At 38.4% G+C, this 27,217-nt stretch overlaps 1 protein-coding gene across 1 annotated transcript in view; it reads left to right on the top strand.

Moving 5' to 3' along the window:
• The window catches only part of stpg2 (sperm-tail PG-rich repeat containing 2), a 60,175-nt gene that overhangs the window by 16,583 nt on the left and 16,375 nt on the right, over nucleotides 1-27,217 (top strand). The window contains exons 8-11 of the mRNA XM_059336651.1: nucleotides 1,887-2,046; nucleotides 3,873-4,036; nucleotides 4,157-4,243; nucleotides 25,253-25,418. Of these exons, the coding sequence (XP_059192634.1) occupies nucleotides 1,887-2,046; nucleotides 3,873-4,036; nucleotides 4,157-4,243; nucleotides 25,253-25,418 (577 nt within the window). The remainder of the gene's footprint in view (nucleotides 1-1,886; nucleotides 2,047-3,872; nucleotides 4,037-4,156; nucleotides 4,244-25,252; nucleotides 25,419-27,217) is intronic.

The raw sequence follows: 27,217 nt of genomic DNA, 5'->3' as shown, positions 1-27,217 counted from the left end.
TTGTTTAGTGCCAGAGAGGCAAATTGGCACTTACACTACTTTCATTGTTTCTTCACTCCGTGGCGTCATTAATCGACATCAACAGATGTGAAGACATTCTGTCACTGAAGTACCCACAGAGGCACCTTGCATGGACAACATGTTGGCTCTTGGCATGATAATCTAAAATATTTCTTTGGCTTTACCAGTAATACAGTATGTGAAATGCTAACAATGCTTGGCAGAAAAAAAAACGTTCCAGTGAATAAGACGTTATCAAAGCCAGTTGGGCAGCATTGGATTGACAGATGGCCACAAACCCCAGCTCTATAACTGACTTTGAATGAACACAGTTTGTCTTGGCCTTGAAACAGCAAGTCTTGTAACTCCCGGTCTGATTTTTTTCTTCATTTCATTTCTAACCCAAACACTTCTCGTCTCTCCATTTCCTCCCTCAGCTACACCTCTTGACTTATTCTTCTTTTCTTCTCATTTCTCCTTCTCGACTAAAAGCTCAATAATTCAACTGTGCATTACTAACACAATTTTCATTACCCCACAACTAATTTTCCATAGGCTGCATTTTGTTTAAATGGAGAGTGCAGTCAATGTTTGGCATCTTTTAAAAAAAATCGGTTAAATTTAAGACCATTCTTATTGTTTAATTTGAACTGACTCAGTGTGTGTGTGTGTGTGTGTGTGTTGACATGGCATTGTTAATATGGACATGCTAGTATTTAAAGTAATCAAGTTCTTTTTATTCATCTATTGCTTTTGATAACAACTGGCTGAATGGTTCAGTTGTGAGGGACTGAAGAGAAATTTGGAGGTACATTGAAACACAGTTCACCTTCAGTAATTTTGACTGAAAAGGCAACTTATCTGCTTCGGTCCCATGATTGCCTGTGTTGTTATAATAGGCAATCAGATAAACACATTTATACCCTGGAAGTGATGCTGGCAAGCCACTGTGCAGCTGAATCAGCCCTGATATCAGCAAAATAGTCAAAGAACATTACATACCTGATTGTGTGCATCATTATTTTTGAGTTGGAGATGCTGTTTACCCCATCTCATTTTCTCTCTCCTCATCTCACCACTTTGTTCTGTCTGTATTCATTTTGCTCTCTTTTCTTTTCTCTCATGCTTTTCTGTTTTTTTTTCCCTTTTCTGTTTTGCCTCACTTCAGTTTACTGTGTTTTGATTTTCTGAGATGCTTTTCAAGTTTTTGCATGCTATTGGGATTGCAAAGCAGCAGACTAGCAGCATGGCTCTGTGGATGGCAATGGCAATCCTTCTGTCTCTCTGTCAGTGGCTCTGTCTCGTTGGTCCAGACTGAAATATTAAAGAATTATGAAAGGATTTGCACTCTTTAATACAGGCTTTTCAAAACAATGTGTCAAGTGTGTGTCACCTTTTGCACATGAAATAAATTGACTCTTTTTGTTTCATATGAACCTCAAAGTGTAGCTAGGTCTAACAATGTCAGACTGAACCTGAGATATCCTTAAATGGCCACTAAGGATAAACACTTGAAAGAAATATGGCCCCTTCCATCCGTCAGCCATCCCCCAATTTTGCTTTCTGGTGTGTTATGAGCAGTAAAACCCCACAAGGCTGATAGTGTGATTATAGACTTGTCTACATGTGGGCTGTGGGCTGTATTTGCTCAGGTTTTGTCTCTGCTTGGTATCTCTGACTGTGAAGACATACACTGCTCTCTCACTTTTTGCTCCTGTGGATAAAACAAATATTCACAGCTGGATTTGTTTTGGTGTTCCAGATGGGCACTGGAAAGACAAAATAAATGGATTATTTGTCATTTTAAAACAGACAGAAAGTGATACTAATCCTTGAGTTGTACAATATCAGTGTTTCAGTTTTAGTGTTATTTCTCCCTTCATTAGAGGTTTCGTCCCCTGAAAGAAGAGTCGCCCCCTGTTGGTGTTTATAATGACCCACGTTCTGCCCTGGAGCTGCTGAAGAGGACCACGGGAGTGAAGAAAAGCCCATTTGGCATCACCGCAGTGCGCTTCACTCGTAACCACAAAAAATACTCCACGCCAGGTCAGTATGTGTGTGAGGTTGAGTGTGTGCCAGTCTATGCTGTGTTCAGTTTGGATGCTGTTCAAAGTGATTTTCCTCTTGATATATATTTTCCCTTTGAGATAGATTTGGCATTGTTCTGCTTCTGGCAAATTATGTTATTACTTTGCACCAACGTCTTATACATAAATAGAGTTCTTAAAGGGACAGTTCACCCTAAATGTAAAAATACATAATTTTCCTCTTACATGTAGTACTATTTGTCATTTTCAATTGTTTTGCTGTAAGTTGCGTGTTGGATTGTATGGACTTTATGGACTTTATTGCACTTCGCTTGTGGTGCTTAAAGCATTGTGGTGCTTTTTTCCACCGATACAAACATTAAAATTAATAATCCTCCTTGGCTAAGCTGTAACGTTAACTATCCCAGTAGAGCTTGTGTCCAAGAATAGATGTGCTTTTCTTTCTGTGCTTCTATGGTTGGTGCATGTATGTCAATGTAATTTTCTTAAGAGTTACCCTGTCAGAATCAGCACTGGAGTGTCACTTTATAAAGTCTGATGACAGTACTTTCTGTAGTTTTAAAGTCTGAATCATGTTCTATTTAATTTCAAACAACCCATGTTCTTTTAAAGTTCAGATTTTAACTTGGCATGGCCATTATATTCAATCTAACAAGTCACAATTAAGAATAAGTAGTACTTTGCAGCTTGTATTAACATTTTGAAATCAGCTGAAGGGGACTTGATTGCTGTATTTATTGTACAGTGTGTCTTTGTGTGTGTGTGTGTGTGTGCTCAAATTGTCCTAAGAGTGAACCATTATACTGTAGAACTATGAGTCATTTCCAAGGCCTGTGTTTAGCCTTTAAAATTACAGCGTGTGAGTTTAAAAATGGTTTAAAATAATTTATTTTTATTTATACAGCCATTTATGTCAAAAACCATTTAGACTTTTAACATTTAGAGCTGCTTTTATGCTCTCTTCTATTGTCTCTCAGTATGACTGAATCTGAGGGCATTCCATGATGTTTCTGGAAAGATTACATGTTAGTGTGTCGTGGTTAAGTGCAGGTCTGAAGGAGCCTTTGACACTCACGTTGTGGAGCAGGCAAGACACTTTATTCTTAAAATGTCATTTTTCCATCTCCATGGCTGATAATTATTTCATCAGACATTATACAGAAGGTGTTTTGTTTGCTTTGTTCTTTTTCAATTTAGAACCTTTGTAGAATTTTAGTAATTATTTTATTTCAAGTCCAATTAAAAAATGCAAACAAGACTTCTTAGTTTTGTTTTTTGTAAAACACACGTAGTTCTGCATACTGTATTATTGTTGTCAAATTTATGAAAACGTGTCCTTCATCTGCTCGGGACTCTAAACTGCCTATGAGTGTTTTTCTTGTAGTTGTAGTACACAGGGATTTCTCAGCCATGGTATTATAAAAATGAAGAATCATTCTTCTGTGTTTTTAGGCATTTTCTTTCCAAGCTGTTACCAAAGTGGGTGTTCACACATGCAGACATGCTAATGTACTGTTGAGGAGACAGCTATTAAAATAGCAGTAACACGTGAGTCTCCATATGAACTGCGTGTTAGTGTGCAGGTGTAGCGCAGGCGTCATTTTCAGAGAGAGCCAGAACTGAAGACACTAAGCCAAAGTTACACCTACGCTTCATGTGTCTAATGTCTGTGTCTTTGTAAATTCCTTTTGTATTATTGTCAAGGTTAGGACAGAACTAAAAGGTCTTTGACCAGTTCATCTCAGGACAGGGAATAAAAGGCCATATAAAACCATTCTCTACACAAATACATACAATAATCTCACCTTTCTGTACTCTGTGCAGGTCCAGGGTCCTATAATATGTTTGAGCATGGTTTAGCCAGGGAGAGTTTTAAAAAGGCAGTTTCAGAGAGAACCAGGAAGGGAGGCTTTGGCTCCACTGCTCAACGCAACTCCTTCCTTCACAACAAGGAATCGATAGAAGCCCCAAGTCCTGGACTGTATGAGGTAGGAAGATCCATCAATGTAGTCATTAATTCATTTTTCAGAAATTAATTAGGTTAATATCAAGCTCTGTGTTTCATGTGTGTGTGTGTATGTGTGTGAATGTTGTGTGTTTGTGTTTAGACAGAAAAAAAGACTGAGGAGAACTACAAAAAGCAGCACACGGCGGTTTTCAAATCAGCCACAGAACGTCTGGCACTGCCGGCTAAAGTAAGTCTGTTTCCCCTCTGTCTCCCAGCATCCCCTGCAGTTGTCTTTGTCTCACTCTTTCTCATCCTCACACAGAGTTTCTGTTGTAAAGCTGTTAAAACCTACTTAACAGAGGAGTCTCAGATGAAGTAAAACAGCAATACATGCCAACTTTTTACTTTCATAAATGGGCCATCGCAGCGGTAGCATCTGACCCACTATGCCAAGGGTCCTGTTTTCCAGTAGTTAATTTTCTTTGACTGCTTCTTTTCTTCTGTTCTTTTTTCCTCCTAATGCTCATTGATGCTGAAGAAAACAGGTCACAATTTGTGATAATTAGTTTCATGTTCTTCTGCCATGTTTCTTTCCCTTTTGTGGCAGTCTTCCTTGTTCCCCTCCACCGCCCACTTTCCTGACTTTATTCCTCTCAAACTGATGTAAATATGAACCAAATATATTATATTTTCAGATGTGAGTCTTTCCACCTCCAAGTATAACTTAATTTAGTTGTGTTTCAAATACTTATTTTTACCTTTTAATTAATCTTGAAACTTTTATGAGTAGTGCCTCAAACTAAAACAAAAGAAGATCATGATTTTACATCTATATTTAAACATACAGATAATTAACTGTCATATTCCAGTGAAAATCAGAGTATTTCTATAACCACTGGGCGTTTATTTGTTCAATAATATTGAAACGGTTCTTATTCCATATTCTTCAAAGGTGATTGTGTGCTAATAAGTTATGGAGCTTTAACTATCTTTATCTTGCTATGAGATGGTAGCACAACCAGAGTGAACATACATGTAAGTTAACACTGCTGCATGCTTTTTGACTGCAACCATTGTTCTAAATTTGAGCTTAGTGGAAATATTGCCTAAACCCATGTCTTTACACCTTTAAATTACACTAGAATATGTATGCAATATTTTTATTAGTTAGTGTCAACACCAACAGCAGCAACATCTGTGCTACATTTGAAAAAGTGACAGTGTTGGTATTATGAACGCTGGATTTCTTTGCCCTGTATGACACAAGACGGTGTTTACTTGCATATAAATAATGTGCTAATGAAGAAACACAGAGAAGCAGCTGCACGTGAGGGTTAGCAATTCCTTACTGACCCTCGTATTTAAAAAATGTTCTTGGAGAAAATTATGTAAATTTTCTGCTAAAGTATATACTACAGCATTTTAATGTTCAAGATACACAATTTGTATTTTCAAGTACCCTTCTGGGTACCAGCTGGTGTTTACTCTGATTAACTCCAAAGGTTAGAAGTGTTATCTAAATTCCGAGGCAAAGGTCTCCACAACTGATCTTAACACTGCAAACTATGCTGCGTTCTAGAAGGACAGAGTTTAAAGGGTAATTCGGCACTTATCACAGAGGGCAAAAAATTGTAGTTGTACTGCTTCACCTCACCGGGTTTAGTTTGTTATCTTTCATACATATAATCTTTTTTCAGTTTTATGCTGCTGATATGACTACCTTCCTCACAGTAGCATCACAGCAGGCGTTCTCCTTCAGCAGCAAATTTACATGCACACTAGAAACTAGGTAGTCACTGTAGCTTATTAGAGACACTGTTATCACATATACATGGATAGAGAATCAAGGAAAAATCCAGCAGGGGATGTCAGAGTCCTCGTTTCCCCGACGCCTAGAGCAATGATTCATTGACTAAATGACAAGTTGATCAACAGAAAAATAACTAAAATAACTCTCAACTATTTTGATGATAGATAAATCGTTAAAGCCGTTCTTTATTCAGAAAGGATAAAGAACTACTCTCAATTAGGGTGATTTTCAGCTTTTCTCTGTTTTATATCATACGGTTGTATTAAACTGAATAGGCTCTGGTGTTGGACTCTCAAAACAAGACATTTAAAGACATTAATAAAGTGAAATTGACATTTTTCATTATCATCTGGCTTTTTATAGACCAAATGATTTATTGATTCATCTTGAAAATAATTGGGAGATTTAAAGATAGTGAAAATAATTGTTTGATGCAGCCCTACATACCACAGTGATAGAAAACAACTAGTTTACTTGATGTTTAAACACAAAAGAGAGTAGTGCAGGAGGAGATTTCTACCTACACTTTGTGATGCAGTATTGAATGACCTTAAAATTGTTACATCTATGAAAAATGCTCTTTTTGTTCACAGAAAGTTATATAAAAGTCTCACTTGTCTCATTTTCACATTTGGGAAAATGATGTTTCACAAGCAGGAACACAGCTGTACTTAGGTCTCACCTGGGCCCAGTAGTTATCAGTCCACACCGTCAGGACACAGAGCCCTGCTGGTTTTCATCCCTGCTGTCTAATCAGGGAGTGATTTACACCTCAGACTCCAAGTGAATGCAATTAAGTACTTGGCAGGAAATAAAGCCAGCGGGACTCTGGGTACAGAGGAGGAGGATGCAAATATACAGGTGTTACATGTGAAAATATCACAGAATACACCTGCATTAGTGAGTGAGTTTACTAATGTTATACATCGGTGATCTCCATTGAGAAATTGTCTTGCCTTTCAAAGTAGTCAGGTCAAAGGTCAGGGTCAACTTCGGGGAAGGACAGTCACTTAATTCCCTCATGCCACCGTGCTGTGCCCAGCATAGCAGAATAATAATGTCATAAAACTGGATAGTAAGGAATATTATATTTGCTGTCCTCATGAGTTTTACTGTATGTTTCTGCAACTAAAAAAAGCACTAGGCAGAATATGACATCTGCTACAATTTCAGTCATTACACTCATAGAATTTTATATGGCAGTTTGGACAAACTTAGTAACTAACTTTTGTGTATTTATACGTTTACATTATTGTTAATGTTTATGCATTCAGATAATGCAGATCACTCACATTTTGTGCACATCAGAGATGAACATATGCAAGTGTAATGAGACTCATTAGAAGAAAGAAAGGTCCATTAAGGATTCTGGTGCTCATCACCTCTGTAATAGTCTGTACCTCATATATCTCTCTGTGCAGTTTGCCATTTTTCACGACAATGGCTCTGTGTAGTTTTCTGTCAGGCTGCAGTATATTGTGGTGATGGATGATCTGGCTCACCCTGAATTCTTGGTGTGCTAGACAGTGGAAAACTTGACAGCCATACTGCGCTCCTTCCACATAATGTCTGAGTTTCACATTGTCCTGTATAGATCTGGATGTCGAAGGTCTGCAAGTTCAAATGATCAGTGGTTCTTCCATTCAATGCCGGACACACAGGGTGATTAAATATTTAACAATGGCTTTAACTTGGTTCAGTTCCCAGTAGCACCACCCCCAGCTTGGTTTTGTTTTCACACAAACATAATTGGCTGCAATCGCAGGTGGAGAGCTGGCGAGGTCAAGGTGAAAAGAAGCGGCTGGCGGCACCATGTGACACAAAGGGAGCACATGTCTGTCTGCAGCAGTCCTCGGGTAAACAGCAGGTTAGCTGTAGTTGGACTGTAGTGGACAGGGTTTGGACTTCCTAAATTGGGACAAAATTGACAAAAAATGCAAAATAAAACCCCACCCTGAACAAAATAATTGCTTTTTAAACTTTTTTTTTTAAGATACACAATACGACCTTCATATTTCCCTCTGTGTCTTGCTCTTTTATTTTTCTGGGTAGCACCTCTGAGTGCTCTGTGGAGAACATCTGAGGCCACTTGTAAAAGCACCACACAGAGCCCCCTTTATGGCCAGTTAATGAAAAATCACCCGGGGACGTCTTAGCTGTAACAGTTAGCCACATGCTGTGCTGCAGCCTAAGCTGTATCCTTGGTAACGTCCCTCCCCCCCACTGGGACAGATATTAAAAGTGTCTAATTAGGAAACAATCACGATCATGAGAAGGGAGTAACACAAGAAAGAAAGTAAAAGAAAGGCAGAATGTACGTCTTCGTTATCGGTTTCATGTTTGGGAGTTTATTTCTTCTGTACTTTGACTTAAAAGCTTCATCTAGTAGTAGAGGTCGACATTTTGTTCAAGAAATTATTCACACCGCATGGCTTTTGAAATTGGGAATATAAAAGACGTATCATGTCAGTTGAAATGATAGAAGCTCTCTTGTGGTGTGCATTAAACACAACAGGGAGACCTCTTATCTGACTTCCAGAAGATATTTATTGTGTTTTTCCTCTGTCTTCGCTATTAGCTGCTTTGCCTTTTATTATCCAGATCTTTTCATTTCTCAGTGTTTGTTTTGATTTCAGGCACAGTCCAGTTTCTTCAGTTGCAGTTTATGATAATTTATTCTATGCACAAATCTGTCTATTCCCAGATCCACTCTATACAGACCAGATTGCCAAACAGTGGTTAAACACATATTGAATAACAGGCATGGCATGATTTATTTAAGTTGATTTTTCTTATCTCATGGTGTGCCCTCACTCAAGGATGCTTACATTTTTGACAGTCTGAATCAAACACACCTCAACTAGTTCAAATATTTGAAGCTATGTCGGATCTGTACTTCAGCTGCAGGTCTGGATCTGATAGCAGTTGATTACCTGTCTGTGAAGAAGAAAGAACCAGACATGTTGTTGAGAAACGACAGATCTGCAGGAGGAGATGATTATGAGTGGAGCATATCTTAAATTAGAGTTTGCTTTTCTTTAACGTCTAATCCAGTGCTCTTTTCCAATATTATTTTGTCCTGATCCCCTTTTTTCTCTCTTCTCTTCTCTTCTCTTCTCTTCTCTTCTCTTCTCTTCTCTTCTCTTCTCTTCTCTTCTCTTCTCTTCTCTTCTCTTCTCTTCTCTTCTCTTCTCTTCTCTTCTCTTCTCTTCTCTTCTCTTCTCTTCTCTTCTCTTCTTCTTTCTTCCCTCTTTTCTTCCTCCTCCCTTGTTTTCCACATTCCCTCCTCTCCATCTCCTGCCTTCATTTCCTTCCTCCTGGCTAACCCTTCCTGATAATGACCTTTCTGTTGCTGAGGTCGTGGGATACCCTCAGGCAGTGCTGGGAGAGAATGAGTGTGGAATTTCATTTGGATCTATGTTTTACCCCCAGGCAGTGGAATTCCTCTCCTATAGATGAGTGAAATATTGCCTTGTCCCTTCAAGCAATAGGAGGTTTGACATAGTGTTTTGTCTGTCTGTCAGTCAGGTTTTTACTAATACATGTTATGCCTCTGTCGATTTTGTTCTGGTTCCAATGATGTTGAGATTAATAGAGGTCTTGATGGATGGTTATTGTTATACTCAGTGAGAGTGAGTCATTGACAGTGGCAAGGGCACTTGTTCAATAATGAGGTGTTAGCAGTAGATTTAATGAGAAGTGCATTTTCACTGAATCGTGGGCAGAGGGTTAAATTTACACTGCAATCCATTGACTGTCAGTTAACCTTGGATCAGCTGAAACAAAAGGTTATCCATGAGTTAAACATGTTAAAAAATAATGTGAGTACAGAATACTTATGAATTCAACCAATTTCTCACTTCATGTTAGATTGCTGTAATTGCTGAACAATCCAACTGAAAAGGAGCAGACACATTTGTTTCTCCAACAATAATGGCCTCAATTCTCTACTATATTATCTATATTGATATAAAAGTACTTTTAGACAGTGAGAGGTTGCCACTGATGTCTCCATCATAACCATGACGGAAGCTGTGCTACTGGAGTAGGCTCGCTGTGTGACCATGGCAGCAACAAAAACCACAAACAGGAAAACAACGCAGGAGCAACTTGCAGGAGTCGTCTGAATTTAACTTGTATCAAATGTGACCTAGAGAAGCATCAGCTTTGCATCAGCATAACCATGATGTCACAACTTGTCTGAAAACACATTACTCGATCGCAATCTTACATTTTGAGTAAAAATCATGGCCATAATCACATACAAAAATGCCCCATGTTCATGTCTAGTTATAGTATATTTACATACCGACCTCGACCTACATGTGGTTCATCAATTAATCGTTTGGTCTAGATACTGTCAGAAAATAGTCCAAGGTGATGTCCTTACATGTGTTGTTATATCAACCCAAATATTCATTTTAACATAATATAGTGCAGTGTTGAGAAAGAGTTTAAGACAGACAAAAGCAAGAAATCCCTATATTTGAGAAGCTGAAAACAGCATTTTCTCACATTTTTAATGAAAAATTATTCAAACAATTAATTGATTATCAAAATAGTTGGTGCTTATTATTCTGTCAATCCATTAATTAATTAGTTGACTAATTGTTACAGCTCTAGACACAAGGATGCACATTGTCAAGTCTGAAGTGGTGTGCATGCGTGGTTCTCGGGAGAGGCATCTTTTGAACATGCATCTTATATAACCGCCAAAAACATCAGTAAATAAAAGTCCATTTTCAGTTTTGTTCGGATAAAGAAGCCAAATACATGACAATATAAAGTTATTGTTTGAGATGGTCTGTTGGCTCTATGCAAGTCATTTTAAACTGATGTAACCAAGCAATAATGTCCCTGCCAGTCAAACAAATTTCACTTTATCTGCACTAATATCTGTCACGCTGACAAATAACAACAATCCTCTTTCCTCAGTATATAACTGCTTGATGGAATCAGACCAATATTAATACTTGGCTTTAATTACATGTACCGCTGACTGTGATTGCAGGCAGCGTTCATAATATGCCAATGATATAAAAATAACAATGAAATTAATAGAGAAAGGAGACACTTCATACATCCTTCACTTCGCAGCTTTTGGTGTTGCTTTGGAAATAAACTGACTTTAAATGCCATGGCAAGACATATAAATCATTTTTTATACAAATATATATATACTTTGCAATTTTGTACAATTGTTACCAAGATTGACAGGGAAAAAAGTGCCAGAATTACAGTAATTTGGTGGTGAAGGCTGTAAGTATGTGTCTGTGTCAGGGTTGCTATGTGAGGTAACTCTATAGGTACATATAGCTACTGCTAATGTGCAAACTCTTCAAAAATATAACCTCAGCAGCTATAAGGGGACTGGACTGCTGTGTTTCCCTCCTACTTTTTTCTGCTGCCAGTTGCCTTCCTGACAGTCATATACAACATAAAATCATATTCAGCTGCTCTATTGTGTTTCTGGTCCAGCGACACAGACAGACATCATTCACAAGACCTGACGCAGGCATGGAAAACCTCATTAATGTCAATTACAAGTGGAAAAACACCACATTGCTCTGAGAAAATGATACCGCACACAATGGGCTGAAGAAAGAGGGGAGAGAGGAAACTGAATGGAAGAAGCAGTGGGAGGGAATGAAGGAAAGACAAAGAGGATGAGAGAGAGAGCCTCTGTGTATAATGTGTAATTATCTATCCTATTAGCTCTGGTTGAGATAATTAGAGTGTTTGCTAAACATACATTTATCAAACTGAAGCTCAGCATCACCCCCCTGCTCTGCAGAGTGAACTGAAGGAAAAAAATCCACAAGGTGAAATGATATTGAGAATGAAAGTTGGGTGAGATTGACAGAGGCATGAAGGAAGAGACGGATAGAGGGAAAGAGAAGTTGACCCTGTAGACAAAGAAAGATGGAAAAGCAGAAGCCATGAGGAGAGGAGAGGTGCTGCTGTGTTGTGGCTCTAGAATGATAAAGATGATAAATAAATAAAAACCATGTGAGTCAGAAAAAGGGCGTGACAGTTGCATGGAAGGTAATGCCATGGGCAAGATATTCTTAAAGTATCTGGAATAGGAAAATATGCAGCAGCCCAGGGTTTGTCACTTATTGACTTTTTGTCTCTGTGTTTCATTGCATTTTTATGATATATCCACAGACAGCTAATGGCATGTCATGGTGCAGCCTCTATTTATGGGAGACAAGGGAGTCGGGTGATGAAAGAAAGGAACAAAACAGGAAAATGGAGTTATAGATTTGATATGGATTTTACTGTCAGCTGTCAGGGTAATGATGATGATGCGAGTCCCTGTGAGAATTCAAGTATGGCCACATACTAAGAAAATAACTCAATCATAATATGCCATACATAGATGCACATATTTTTGCATCTACACTGTATACTTTTATGCATGCGCTTATGAATGCATATTGTAAAGCCGCATACACAGGAGACACACACACATGCACAATTAAATGACCGAATAAGAAGACGCGCTTATTGACACTTCCACCCCGAGGCTTTGACAGTGGCACTGCCATCATGCTCTGCTCAATATTCTCCTGAACAATTCATAAACATGATGGATAGAAAGATTTGAAGAACGGAGTGGGGGAGCAGAGCAGTGCCGTTGTCATACCCACTAGCTTTATTGACTAGTCTTTCTGACAAGAACATTTTACTCCCCCTTTCATTCTTTCTGTTTCACCTTCAGCACTCTCATTTATTTGCTCTCGGCTATAAACAAAGCAAAAAAAAGAGGAAGTGACAAGCAATTTTGTGCATGAATCAGTCAGTTTGCCAATGTGTTGATGTGACTGTGTGCCTCACTGTCACACCTGTCCTAGCTATACCTGTCTGCTTTTGCCTTGCTATGTTCCTCAAAACATAAAGTCACAATGAAACTGGATTTTGATTGGTTTAACTCAGCTGTTTAGGATAAGATTTAAGCCAAATAGAGGCCCCACAATTAAACACCTAAAGCAACACTACTCCTTATCCACTAATCTGGGCAACAGCACTGTCTTAAAGTTACAATTTTGAAGGCTTCTGTGTTTATTTACCCCACACAGCACATGTGCCAACAGTAAGGAGAACCCCCAGTTGTTTTTGTTATTTCCCTCCAGTCTCTCCTTTCGTGTCGTTGTCTCTGTATGTTTATGAAGTAGATTCATTAGGCCTCGGGCTAATTCACGTCTAATTGCATCTTTCCATCGACTTTGAATAAACCCTACCAAAGCCTCTAAAATTCACTTCACGTTCACCGTTTGTCTTCAGCAACTAAAGGAGCAGCGGGGTCACTGAGGACTCCACATTGCATCATTGAGCTAAAGTTACAATGAGTTACTATCACTACAAGTTTAGGGGACAAAACCCGATAAATCAATCCCCTCATGTGACACCGACACCAACATCATTGTAAGCCTCCCTGCACAGCTTGTGAAGCAGTGGGTGTAAGGTATCAAACAAAATGCTTTTGATGTTAAACACTTGAGGCAACAAGTGTTTGCTGACTCGTGGCAGGTCTCAGTAGTGCCCTGCATCTCAACACTCTGTCAACACAGGTCTTTCGATGTGTGTCCAGTTTTAGACTTGAAAGAAACCCCTCCAAAAATCCATTGGACAAAAACTGAGGAAGAGAAGCCTTGCAACAACATGCAACACAAATAAAATATATTACATTTAAATAATTTAAGCACAACTTTGTTCTGCGTATTCTGTAAGTAAACAGAAGTGTCTGAAGTAAAAGCTGCATATCCAAAGCTTTAGCCTGATATACTCCACATCTCGCTTTTACTTGTAGACATATTATTTACTGACTATTTGAGGCCATTGTCTAGCTTCTTAAGTGCCCCTGTCTGGGCTTTTATCCTCTTTTCCTGTTTTACTTTTCAGTGAAATAGATGTTAGATTGCTGTCCATTAAAAGATGTGTGAGTCTTTGACTGTTTGAAAAAAAAAAAGGTCTAACTCAAACAGTTTGCTGGGTCTAAGTGAGGTTTGATTCTCAGATCATATAATGGCCAGATCAGCTTACAGATGAATAGAAAAAGACTTTGATAGATGATGAAAGATAAAAAGGACAGGACTAAAAGTTTGGAGTTCTGCCACTGACTAGAGGCTGCATTGACCTCTCACAATACTAAAGAATTGCACACGACAAATAAAAACACATGATTTTTCTTCTGTTAATTAATCTTTGTCCTCATAATGGTGCTCAGAAGCCACGGGGTCGTTCAAATTTAAAGCAGATTATCCCACAAGGAGCTTGAATATTCTCAACAAATTTTACAGTAATTTGGAGGCCGTCCTTGCAAAAACAGCAACAGCTCAGTTGTTTCAGTAAATGCCCTAAAACATCATTTGTCTATGAACGAATGTGCTCAGTTAATTTCATGGCAGTCTTCCCATGAGAGATTTATATTTGTTGTTTACAAAACAGAAATGTTTGCTTGCTGGTGAAGCCAAAAAAAAGTGTCAGGGAGTCACCAAAAAATGTCAATGGAAACATTAATGTTAACAAGTTTGTAGTGGTATAACGATTCGGAAGCCGTAAAACTTCCACAATCTCGTGTCACGGTTCTGTCATCCGTGTTGTGGGTTTAAGTGGAGTTTTCATGCACCATATTTGTAGTTGTTTACATCCCACCATCAGCTGTGGCGGACGTAGTTAGTGACGCTACCTACCCCGCCTTTGATATTCACTATTTTGCTATCTGCTATTTTGCATTTTGGGAGCTGGGAGGAAATGATAGAGGCTGATAAGATGTTAATAACTACACGGTCACTCACAAAGTTGGAATAACTTTTTTACCTCTTTCCGTGAAATGATTGTGACAATGTGATTTATTCTTGACAGATAAAGTGTATATTTCTCAAAACTTTATTAATCAATCTCTTCCAAACATATCACAATGAAAATGAAACCACAATTAATAGAGTGTCTGAAAACAACATTATTCCAACTTTATGGGCAACTGTGTATATTGTCAGGACATTGTAATCTTGCTAAGGAGAAAAACAAAAGTAAACACAAAAAAACCCCATGTAGATATTCCAGGTTTTGGAACTTAATGTTATTGTGAACTGTCAGTATAAGTAAAAACTGTAATCTAATATATAGTTTGAGTATTAATCTTCACAAGATTTTTAATTTCTTCACTTGCTAAACAGACTGACTTCTGACCTCATCTGTCCTGTAATTGAGTTATGGCAAGTTTAATTTCCTGCCTTTAGTGGGATGGATACACATTAAGTGATTCATAACTAATGAAAATACAGTGTTATCATCTTTTAATAAAGCTAGTACATAGTTTCAACTCTGTCCTGATTTACAACGACACCATGGGGAGAGGGAAGGGCGGTAAAGTAAAAGATAAGTGAAAGTAGATAACCACGTAGACAGTAAAAGGAGAACTTCAGCGACTGGAATAAATGTGGAAATTGCAGATGCATGCATGAGCAACAGAGGAAAAGACGGAGAAAGGAGAGAGCTGAACAAGTGAGTCTTAAAATGTGTGATAGGGCACAGATGGAGAACTTGTCTGTGTAGCACTTTCAGATTTTATGATCTGTGGATGCTCTCTAAGTTATTGCTTGGAGGAAAAGATCACATACGCTCGGTGAAATTCTTTTTCTCTCTTTCCCTGTCTTCCCTTCTTGCTGTGAAGTCCTGGTTATTGTTACCTCCCTGCTGTCTTGCTGTTATAAAACAAGTGAACTGAAAAACAGCCCTTCCTCAAAAACAGCCCGACTCAAAATAAAAGAAATTTTACAAGTGAAGGTGGATAAACGCTACATGATTTCTCTTCACATTCACACAACTCCAGAGGAAGCCTTTGTGGAGCAATGCAGGATACAAAATATTGTGTTTAATGAGGAAGAAAGAGCTCTCAACACATTTACTAGACCCCAAAGACACACACAATGCATCGATACGGCCAGAAACACTGAATGTAAACATAGCCTTTACTTGTTTACACAAATACTCACACGGCACCTTTAAGTTTAGGCGATAAAAAAACTTTCATAACAGTGTTTCCTACAGGATTTTATGATTGAGTCGGGGGGGGGGGGGCCAACGGATCCTTCTAGGGGGTCCGGGGCATGCCCCCCCCTGGGAGAAAATGTTTACATTTATAAGTAAAATGCATCATTCACTTTGAGAGCTAAATGAGAGCAAACACCTCACGTGACATTTTTCACAGTGGGGAGATACTGTATTATAAAATCTTTGTTATCCTACTGTGTCATTTTTTACTTGCTGGCAACAGGCTTTCCACTAGGACATGGAATAGACAGCCAGTGTGGAAACATAGCTGGCTCGGGGGGTCCGGGGGGCATACCCTGCCATTTTTTTTTCCATAAAAGCCCAAATTTGGTGGCCTCTCACACATTCTAATGCTACTATTCCATCATATACACTAATCTTAATGATTGCTTTTTTTAAGAATTATTTTAAAGGAGAAAAAGGGTTCTTGTTTATTTTATTGAAAGCATCTTATTTCGACAGTCTTCTTGTCGATTCTGTGGTTGATTCTGTTAACACACTGTGCTCTTATTTTGAAAGCTGTATGCGTTTAGCGGCAGGAAGTTATTCAAAACAGTTAGTCACAGTTTAGTTTGATTAAAACAACTTTAAACGTTAGCTAATGTTAGCTCGTGTCTACCGAACAGCGTATGCAGCAGTGTGTTTGGACCTCTGACCGGTCGTCGTGAAGTTAACTGTTGGTAGGAGAGGGGTGGCAACAAGACAAGCATACATTGTTTGCATGCACTTCTTTCTGTGAAACTGTTTTCAAAGAAGACACTTAGACTGTTTTAATTGATCAAACAAGCACCGACTGCTGTCCTACAATTCTACAATTCTACAATGTCATTTAGCAGACGCTTTTATCCAAAGCGATGTACATTTGAGAGATAATTCAACACAAGCAAAGATGAAGTCAAAAGGAAGAAAGTCTTGCAAAAGTACCACATAAAAAAGCAAAACCACATCTGGGTCAGCGCAAACTCAGTTTATTGTTTTAAGTAAGTTAAACTGCTTTGTTATTTTTTTCTCTCTCCGTGTCTTAAAAAAGCTGGTGCATAAACAAAGGAGATCATTTCTTCTTTCGTGTGGTGTCTGTAACTCTGTTTTAAATTCAGTCTCATGTTCAAGGAAACAGATAAGCACAAACAGACTCATTGTATACATATACTCAGGTAGCAGTTTTTATATAGTAGCTGATATAAAATCGCATCATTCTGATAAATGAAGCCTTTCAGATGCACCTTTTCTGTCTAGTGTCAGGAGCAGCCACGTGCTCCGTCTTTTAAATTTCATTTGTATCGACCTGCTTTTGAAAATCTTCTGTAGCATGTGAGAGATTGGATCCCATTTGAATTTATTTATCTGAGAATAATGGAATCGTCAGCGGATGCCTGCGGACCTGTGACACTGCCCAGAATAGAGATCAGTATTTAAACAAATTAAAAACTTATTTTCCCCTTTTAAATTAGATTAGTGGAAGAGAAATGTGACCAGGCCTGGTCCTTTAATTTGATACTCTATCAGGCTTGAGTTTTACTTCTGCTGTCAATTTCCTCAGTTTCATTTATATTACTATTATTTTTACCTTGCCAATGTTTCTCTTCCCCCCCTTCATCCAATTATACTTCTTATTTGTTGTCTCTATATTTTCTGCCTTTTTCTTGTGATTTTGCTGGATACATTTATTTTGTTTATCTGTGTAAGTTAGTTAATCTCTCTCTGTCTTTCTTTCTCTTAACCCTCTCCTTGTGTTGTCTCTGCTGTTTGCATGTGCATGCCTACATGTTCATTTCTCTGTCCAACATACGGGCTCCAGCTGTGGCCAGCAGCTGTGTTAATAGTGCATTGTGTGTGTGCGTGTGTGTGCGTGTGTGTGCGCGCGCGCCCATGTGCAGGTGTGGGCACGTACCCATTTTATGCAGCAGCTGTGTGTTTTGTGTGTTTGGTTACGGACAGCTGTTTGGTAGCAGGTGATGATTTTAGGAGCCAAGCAGGGGACGATGGGGAAAGCTATGACCAATAAGATGTAAGGTGGCCTGGGCTGGGCGTTGACACAACCAGGCCTTCTGGACCTCAGCTGGATGGCTGGCGGTTTAGGAGAGACCCAGCTGTGGGTGTCAGTGTTTATACACGACTCTAAACCTGCCAGACTCCACAGACAGCTTACTGATTACTACTGTATATAAATCACTCACAGGAAGACAGTTACAGTAAGCCGAGGCTTAAAAGGGTCTTAAATCATAGGTTGTATATAAAGATGGATGGCACTTCTCCATTTCCTCCCACTGTACAAAAGTAAAGCCAGAATATCCTATAGCCATTGCCCCTGAAGCTGGAGTTTGCGCATTAGTGATGGGCTTGCAGGGCTGTGCCGCCCATACATCTGCCCGATCATTTGCAAGTAAATCACAGCTGTCAATCACGATGTTACACCCCCATTTTATAGCAGCAAATAACTAATTATAACTATAATTATAACTAATAACTAAACTCAGAAAAATGAACACTTGATCAAACATCAGTGTGATAAGAATTGTATCACTTTGTATGTACTTTGATTCAGTTTGGCATGTCATGGAGGGGGCGAGGTTTAATGACCGATATTGCAGCCAACATCTCGTTTTTATATAGACAGTTTCTCATAAAGTTGGAATGAAATATTTTTGACCTCTTTCCATGAAATGATTGTGACAATGTGATTTATTCTTGATAGATATATATATATCTTCTCAAAATTGTATTAGTCATTCACTTCCAAACACATCACAATGAAAATGAAAATGAGGATTGTGTCTGAAGACAAAATTATTTCAACTTTATGGGTTTAAATTCATGCTGATTCAGTTCTAAACTGGAATCCAATTCTTCGACTCAAAATCAGATCAGCTCTGCATAAGAAATGAGTCATGGGGAAATGAGAGAAATGTTCGATTTAAGCAGACGAATACAGCAATTGTGAGACGAAGAGAGATTACTCTAAAAAGACGAGACGGCAAAGATACAGTTGATATAATAGACATGAGGGATGATTAAGTTTTTAAAGCATTGGAAGAAGTGTGAGTTGAAAAAAGAGAACACAGTGGAGCAGGAGGCATCAAGGATGATGAAAGAAAATAGGGAACAAGAAAGACAAAAAGAGAGACAAGGTGATAATAAGCATATAAGGCAAGGGTAACATAAAATGAAGGAGAAAGCAAGATATACAAGACTACAAAACACAGCAGAAAACTGTAGCTGTCAGCAAATTGTTGGAATAACTGCGGTCTATAAAGTGTGAATAGGAAGCAAATGGGACCCATATGGTTTCCCTCTGTCATTCCATCTGTATTGAAGACCTGTCTAAAACCTCATTAAGGCCTTCTGACACCTCCACTACTAAAATCAGACAGATGGTTATCAAGCTCTATGATGAGACACCAGCTGTGCTTATGACACAGAATGACATAGATAGTTTATTCTGGGAGGAAAACAAGCAAACAAATGCAGTATTCACTTTTCATTTATATACTCGCATTCTATTTTGTTACATAACATGAAGAAACACACAAACATAAAAAATGCTTAATTACAAAATATATGCTTTATATATGCTATACATGCTTTCAATACAGTATGTTCAGTAACTATTGCCTGGCCCAGTAGTTAATTCCTAAGAATTAAAAAAGGATAAGTAATTATAGTGATATTGGTATTGATAGATAGAGCTGAGTATCGTTTAAAAAAATAAATAATAGTACTACCGATTCCAGTTGCGGTTGTGGACCAATCACATGTGACATGAAATCGTAGGATGCTTGTGGTGATTGGCTGTGAGCAAAATTATACAAATAGTCTTTTTGATTGAATGCAGTTATTATTTGCACGGAGTAGTTCCAATACTACTTGATACTGGGTTATTACCTAAAGGTATCCAGTACTGAGACCCAGCCTTATTGACACAACACAAGGTGCTCTTCTGTTTTTTCCCAATATGTCTTCATCAATTGGCATATTTTGACATATAGTTAGTGGCTTTTATCTTTGTTGAGGTCAAACATTTTAAAAGAAGAAGCAACGTTTACAGGACCACAAATAAGGCTAAAATTATGAACTGAAATCAAGAGAATATTAATAGATATCCCAACATATGTATATTTAGTTGCATGGGACACCAAGTTGTAACCACAAGTTTGGTTCATTGGGCAGTATTAGTGCACACTCATGTGATGCTGAAGTTAATAGGCAAAGCCTAAGTAACCATTATTATTTATTAGACTAAATGGGCATATCCAACCTGTTCATTATCTGCATATTATGCAAGCGAGAGGACAAGTACAAAGTAGTTCCCAAGAAGAATTCTAATTGAGTAGCAGTAGAAGTAGTAATAATAATATTTCCCAACACATAACAATTACAAAATGTATTTTCAACCCAAGAAGATAAAATAAAAAATGATGAGATGAAATATAAAAATAATTCTGAGACATCAATGATTGAGCACAGCTGTGAGTTTTTTAATGGATATGTGAGCATGTCATGGGCGTCATGTGAACAGTACATAGTGTCGTGTCAAAAAATACATACGTCCAAACATGCACAAACACACTGACATGCAATGCACTGGCACACAGACACGGTTGGAATATATAATCTATAGTACACTGATCTGAAATATGGAAATACAGAGTCTGAGAATAGCATTCTGCTCTGCGAGGAAGAATGAAAGGTTTTAAGAGTAATGAGGGGATGAAGGATGAGATGTGGTGGTTGCACACACTCTCTCACACACACACATACACATAGACACACATTGTGTGTTACGCTTGGTCATTAGTCAAAGCTGTCACTGTACATACTAAGCCAAATCATTAGTATGGCGGTTGTCAGGTTCTTGAGTGGCCATTAGTGTCAGGGAACTTGTGTGGAAGGAATTCCATAAGGTGATAACTAGTAACATCTGACTTTGTGTTTGCATTTAGTTTTCTTTTAACTCTAATGAGACGGTCTATTTAATGAAAATATGCTTTGTGTCGGATATAGAGAACAATACAGTGGAACATGTTCATGTAGAAATTTTCTTTTTCCTTGATTGTACACTGGCTTATGCACATAAATGGCCATACATTACAAAAATGGCTCATTATTTTGGAATCTATTTGTGGTGATTTGAATTTGAATTTCAATCAGAAATAGAAGATTATTAGATAAGATGTTAATAATACAAATATAAGGCTGAAAATCTGATCTCAAAAACATTTTAGTAGTTATTTTGAAGGACACAAGATGTGTTAAATAGGACTTTCCTAATGAATCGTAAAATGTCCAACAGGTATCAGCATCTGACAATACTTATCACCTTTACACAATGAAAAGTACATCAAGAAACACGTGGTAAATATTAACAACAGAACCTTTTTTAAACAAACAATAACAAATGGTTTCCTGCAAATTCATTGTGCTTGGCCAAGGTAACGGCTGTGTTGTATACACTTTCCATGAACAAACTCTTGAAGGAGATATTTGACTTTGGTTTGTTTACTGCTCAGGGAACCCCGCAGATTGACATTGTTTTAGAAAAGTCCTTCAACAATGTCAGATCCAACCCACAAAAACTGAATCTGAGAAGCACATCTATTCATCCAGTTGTGCTTTGTAAACCTTCAAGGACAACAATATGATCAGTTTTGTTTATTTTGTTTGGATAGGTGGCATTTTAGAGATCAAGCAGGTCAATTCTTTGACAACAGTCTTGTGTATAGCCATATCTAGGATTTATACGAATCTGTCATGTCCATGTTTTTCAAAGTCTCTCAACAATGTCAGATCCAACCCATGAATACTGAACCTGAGAAGCACAACTATTCCTCCAGCTATGCTTTGTAAACCTTCAGGGAGAAGAATATGTAGTTTTGTTGTTTATTTTGTATGGATAGGTGGCATTTTAGAGATCAAGCCGACCATTTTTTTGACTACAGTCGTGTATAGTCATATCTATGATTTATAAGAGTCTCTCATGCCTCTGTTTTAAAGTGCTTTTTGGCAGAATTATAGGTTTGGGCCAGTGTAAAAGACCAGTTTGATATTAAGCCAAGCACTTGACTGGACCTATATGCCGGATTTTACCACTAGGTATAGCACTTGACTCAGCAGCTGCTCCCACTTGGAGCATAATGAGACTGAGAGAGCCCATGAATGAGACTCCAGTCCACTTGGAGGCAGTAATGCACATCTAAGCTGGTTTGTTGACTGCAAAAAAACAAAAGAGGAAGCAGAGGGTTTACCTTTGATGTTGTGTTGTCACTCCAAAAACACATGAACTTTCTAGTAACTCCTTCACATTGCCCAAATCTGTTTGTTGCCTGTTAGTCTCTTGTTGATCCGTTAGTCCATTTAGTGTTAATCAGGTTGTTATACTACTTATACTAATTTGCCAGAATGTGTCATAATGACAAATGTTGGTTCAGCTGGTTTGCATGGAATCATACTGGTTAAGGTTTGTACACTGTATGGACTGGCAAAACCAGAAATCAACAATCTCCACTGAATTCAACACTGATGCACAGTGTGCCTCTTTACATTGTATTGAAGGCAACACATTTAGAGCATATTGCTTACAGTCCATGGATAGACTTTTTACTGCATTGTACACTTTTACTTAATTTAGTGTTTGCCTGTTAGTTTATTTAGTATTTTACTTCATGACTTAATGATTTCCTCTCACAGTATGCTTGTTTGGTAGTTCTTTTTTTTTTAAATCTTGATTTGATGAACTACAACTACAACTTCAAGTTCATAACAATTGAAGAGCTTGTCTTCATCAAAAACAGAAGGTTGTGGTTTTTTTTATTATTAAATTTTTCTCTTGCTTTTACTTTTATTAAGGAATACTGTCAGGTCTGACAACCCGTCTTGGTGGTAGCTTCACATCAATATTCAATTTCAGTTATTCTGTGTCACTGCCTGCCTGCCTGCCACAAATGTGTATCTGGCATCTACAGTATACTGTATGCACTCTGAGATATTTTTCAGACAGTCAAGGGCAATGTGACAGAATCGTTAAGAAAAGGTGTGTTTGTGTGTCTCTGTGTGTATGAAGCAAGATAAGCATTGAGCTGTCCAAATGTTGAGGGTGTGTAATTAAAGTCAACCTGAGTGCTGTCAATATGTGATGACTGCTACTGGGAACAGTGGTTTGCCCCATGTTCAGGTATAATTACAGACAATAGGGTCCCTCGACAGGTGTGTGTATGTGCGTGCGTGTGTGCATGTGTGCACATTATGTGGCAGAGGTTGTAGGATGATTGCTCTGCACTGTTAGATAGATCGGTGACAGATGTGTGCCTACAGGTGCCTGTGTGTTTCTGTGTGTGTGTGTGTGTGTGTGTGTGTGTGTGTGTGTGTGTGTGTGTGTATCAAATCCACAATGAGACACACTCCAAATCAAACCATCGGAAACAGAAACAACACAAATTTTCATCACCATGATTCAATTCATCTTATTTTCCAGCAATTCCACAATTACTTTCAACATAACACAGAATCGTGTGTGTGAGGTTGTGTTGTCGTGCACATGTTGTGCTTGCCTCTTTTTTCCTCCCACTGTGCCTATAATGAAAAGCTAAATGGCCTGGGTTAGCAATGATTAAAGGTGGACGGCTACCTAGGAGGAGACGGAGAAAACAGCGGTCGGGAAATGACAGTTTGAGGTAAATGACAGCTCTGCTATGTTTAGGATAAATGGATCGTGCAGCTATATTCAGCCTTCGCCATCAATTATTCAAAGACCCACCGACAAGACAAATCCCCTGTAACTGAGATTCCTCTGCAGCGGTGGTAAAGCAAGTTTCTAACCAGGTGACATGATTCACCAAGTTCCCTTTTCAGAACCCAATTTCTTCAATCCGTCTCATGTTAACATCCACAAGAGTGCCTCCATCAATTAGCTCTTAATTTATTTGCAATTAATTAACAACTAAAAATGTTAAGTCTTTATTATGGAGGCTATTTATCTGAAATTTCCTGTGATAAGTTCTTTCATTATTCCTCCCTTGGTGGAGAAGCAGCATAATGACAGCTGTGAAACAACCACTCATTTGTGTGTGTGTGTGTGTGTGTGTGTGTGTGTGTGTGTTTGTCTGCATTTGCATGTAGATGATGGGACATGTACGGCATGTCCTTGTGTCTGCACGCTGATATTCATGCATGAGTGTGTGTGTGTGTGTGTATATGTGGGTGTTATTGTAGCAAGTCTGGCAGTGTGTTCTGATAACAGATGGGTGAATGGGTCATTTGTTATTTATAATGAGTGTGTGTCCGTTATACTGTTGACCTGTCACGTGTGTAATCTAATAAGGGTTGAGTGTACCACTGTGTGTTACATTGTCAGACATTTCCCAGTGTAAGGTGACACTCTGACTCAACCTTTTGTTTCCTTCATCCTCATGTAGTGTTTTTTCTTCATATATAGAAATGATGTGCAATTCATGTGTTCATTTTTGGCAGAGTAATTTTGGTAGCTGTATTGTAATTACTAGGGAGGGGAATAATTAATCCATGATCGATTAATGGTTGTTAAGAATTTGGTCCATCACGTGGAATTTTTAATCGATTTGTGTATTTTTTTATTTAAATTTTATCTGTGACTGCGTATCAGTACTCACTGAACTGAAACAAGGCCGAGCGTTCAGTTCTGCGGCCGTACGTGAATAAGCCAATGAGCTGAGAATTTAGTTGGATAAAGCTTCAGATTGCACATTGAAAGTTGCAGTAACAATTATAAAACACACATAAATACAAGAGTATTATTTTTTTCAGCAAAACTAGCATACTGTATCAAACCTTGCGAGCATGAATTACTAGGTTTAATTTTATCCAAAACCTGTTTAAACACAAAACACATTTAAATATGCAAGATTACTGTGAAAACTAACCACCCCATACCTCTTCAGGGGGTGGTAAAACACATGCATTGAACTCCTTGAAGTTATCTTTACAGTATAATCTCAGTTGAGTTACTTTTACGATTTACAGGATCAAGTCTCTTTTCGTCCTTTCAAAATGAAAGCGTCGGTTATCAAAACAGGCTTTTGCATAGTACTGTATATATATCTTTTATTTTGCCCAAGTATGCATGAAGCGATTAATTGATTAATTGATTATTTGATTGTTAACCTTATAGATAAACAAGTTAGCAGCTTTCTTCCAAACACCCATCCCTAGTAATTACTTTGGTTGACAAAAAATAACTTTGTCAAATACTTTGGTTTGTGACCAGGTGCCTGTAAAATTAAGGATAGTTCCACTGTTTTCAGCTGTATTTTTTGTTGAGGGATTATTAGCAAATTTTAGCACCTTTTTCCTATAGGCTTACATTGAGAAAGAGATCTGTGAATCAATGGATAACTTTTTTTTCTCCTCTCCTCTCAGGATTCCCCTGCACCCAACAGTTACAATGTGAGTCACATATTTGAGAAGGCTAATGGCCGCTCTTACTTAGAACCCCGAAACGAAGGAGCTAAGAAACGACAGAGCTGCTTCCTCTCTGCTGCACCGCGGGATAATTTCTTCCTCCAATGTGACCCTGCTGTACCAGGTAACACACACACACACACACACACACACACACTCAAACACATTCTGAACAGCATTGAATAAAGAGAAACAGATCTATCAATCAATCCATCTATTTGAAAACTATACAGCTCCACCCTTTCACCATCATGCAGTCCAATTAGCTCCATTACTATTGGCTTCTAACCTAATATTTACCTCAATTACACTACCATTGAAAAATGTTGTTTCAAAATTGATAGATTCATGACTTACTTGGATAATTTATGACTAGCCCCATTTCACCAAGGGACTCAACCCATGAGGCACCCCAAACCGTTTAACCAAAATCCAATTTGCATATAAATAGATTTGGACTGTTTGCGGTAGTGTTTCTTCTTCGTACACACAGTGCCACACACACACACATACACACTGGAGCAGATATGCAGACACAAGCATATGGACACTCATGCGCACATGAAGTACAGACTCACAGACATACATTAATATGCACATAGCAACACACACATACAATAATTTTGCCCATTATTGAATTTGCATTTATGAATAGGTCTGCTGGAACATTATGGAATATTATATTCCTCATCATAAGGGTCCCCTGTGATCATATTTCTCATAATGTAAGACCATTTAACTATTCAACAGTTTTGAAACACACGCACGCACGCACGCACGCTATGAGGGGTATGTTATGCCAGCGAACTATACTAAAACGCGTGTACAGCGCCTATGCGATGACATCAAACCTCTAACCTAGAGAGAGAGAGAGAGAGAGAGAGAGAGAGAGTTATTTTGTTATCAAGAAAATAAAAACGGGCCAGAAAATAAAAATATCCTGACAGCTCTGTTGGGGTTTGGAGTTCATCTATAAGTTCTACATTCTTATAAACAATCCTGTATGAAGCTGAGACTCTGTGTAACAGCTGATCTGTGTAGAAATGCTGCAGAACATAGATAATGAATAACCGTCAGGTCCTGATCATCCAGTGGACCTCGTGCGTAAATGCGCACAGCCTCTTCCTCAGTTTGGCGCCTGAGCAATGGTCCAGTCCTGATATACTGTTATAGGGGTACACGCGTGACATGTGTGTGTGTTATTGTCTTAAAGGCAACGCTTCAGACGCCTTAACGTGTGTACATGTAGACTTGAAATAGCCTAAACTGTCTCATTGGTCTCTCTTGGTAATACATGGACCGCTTTAATTGTGAAGCGAAGTGGCTGTTAAACTCAAAATGTGTCATCATAAAATAAATGATTGTTTTTACATTGAGACGAGCGTGCGCACAGGCGTCCGCTACGTTCGCACATGGCATGACACTTTTCACCCGTCACCCCTTCATTGTCTGGTGTACTCGCAATACGCATGCCTGTGTGCACGCCTATTCATCAGTCTTTATGCAGGCAAGGCAACTCGGTTAAGGCGTTATAGTATAGGTCGCTGGTATAAAATATCCCTCATACGCACACACACACACACACACACACATACAAGTCCCTACAGAATAACAGTGTTCCATATAATGGTCTGTGACATTAGCAGTGGGTTCAAGGTGTTTTTAATGCACACATTTTGTTGTTCTTTATGTAGCTTTAAAAATCCCTCTATGTTCATGTAATCATGAGCTGTAGTGTGCAGTGAAATCAGACCTACTGCTTTCTTACTGTAAAACCATGTTGTACCAGTGATGGATTCTTTCCCTTATTTTCTTCATCATAACTCTTAATGCACTGAATACAATCTGTAGCCCTGGGGTCCATTAAACCATTTCAAAATCGGTTGTAAAAGATGTTTCTATAATTCATGAAAAGTTGGTAGT

Source organism: Centropristis striata, chromosome 7, assembly GCF_030273125.1.
Source record: "Centropristis striata isolate RG_2023a ecotype Rhode Island chromosome 7, C.striata_1.0, whole genome shotgun sequence".
Classification (NCBI taxonomy): Eukaryota; Metazoa; Chordata; class Actinopteri; order Perciformes; family Serranidae; genus Centropristis; species Centropristis striata.
Note: the sequence above shows the minus strand (reverse complement) of the source record. Positions and strands in the feature narration are given on the sequence as shown.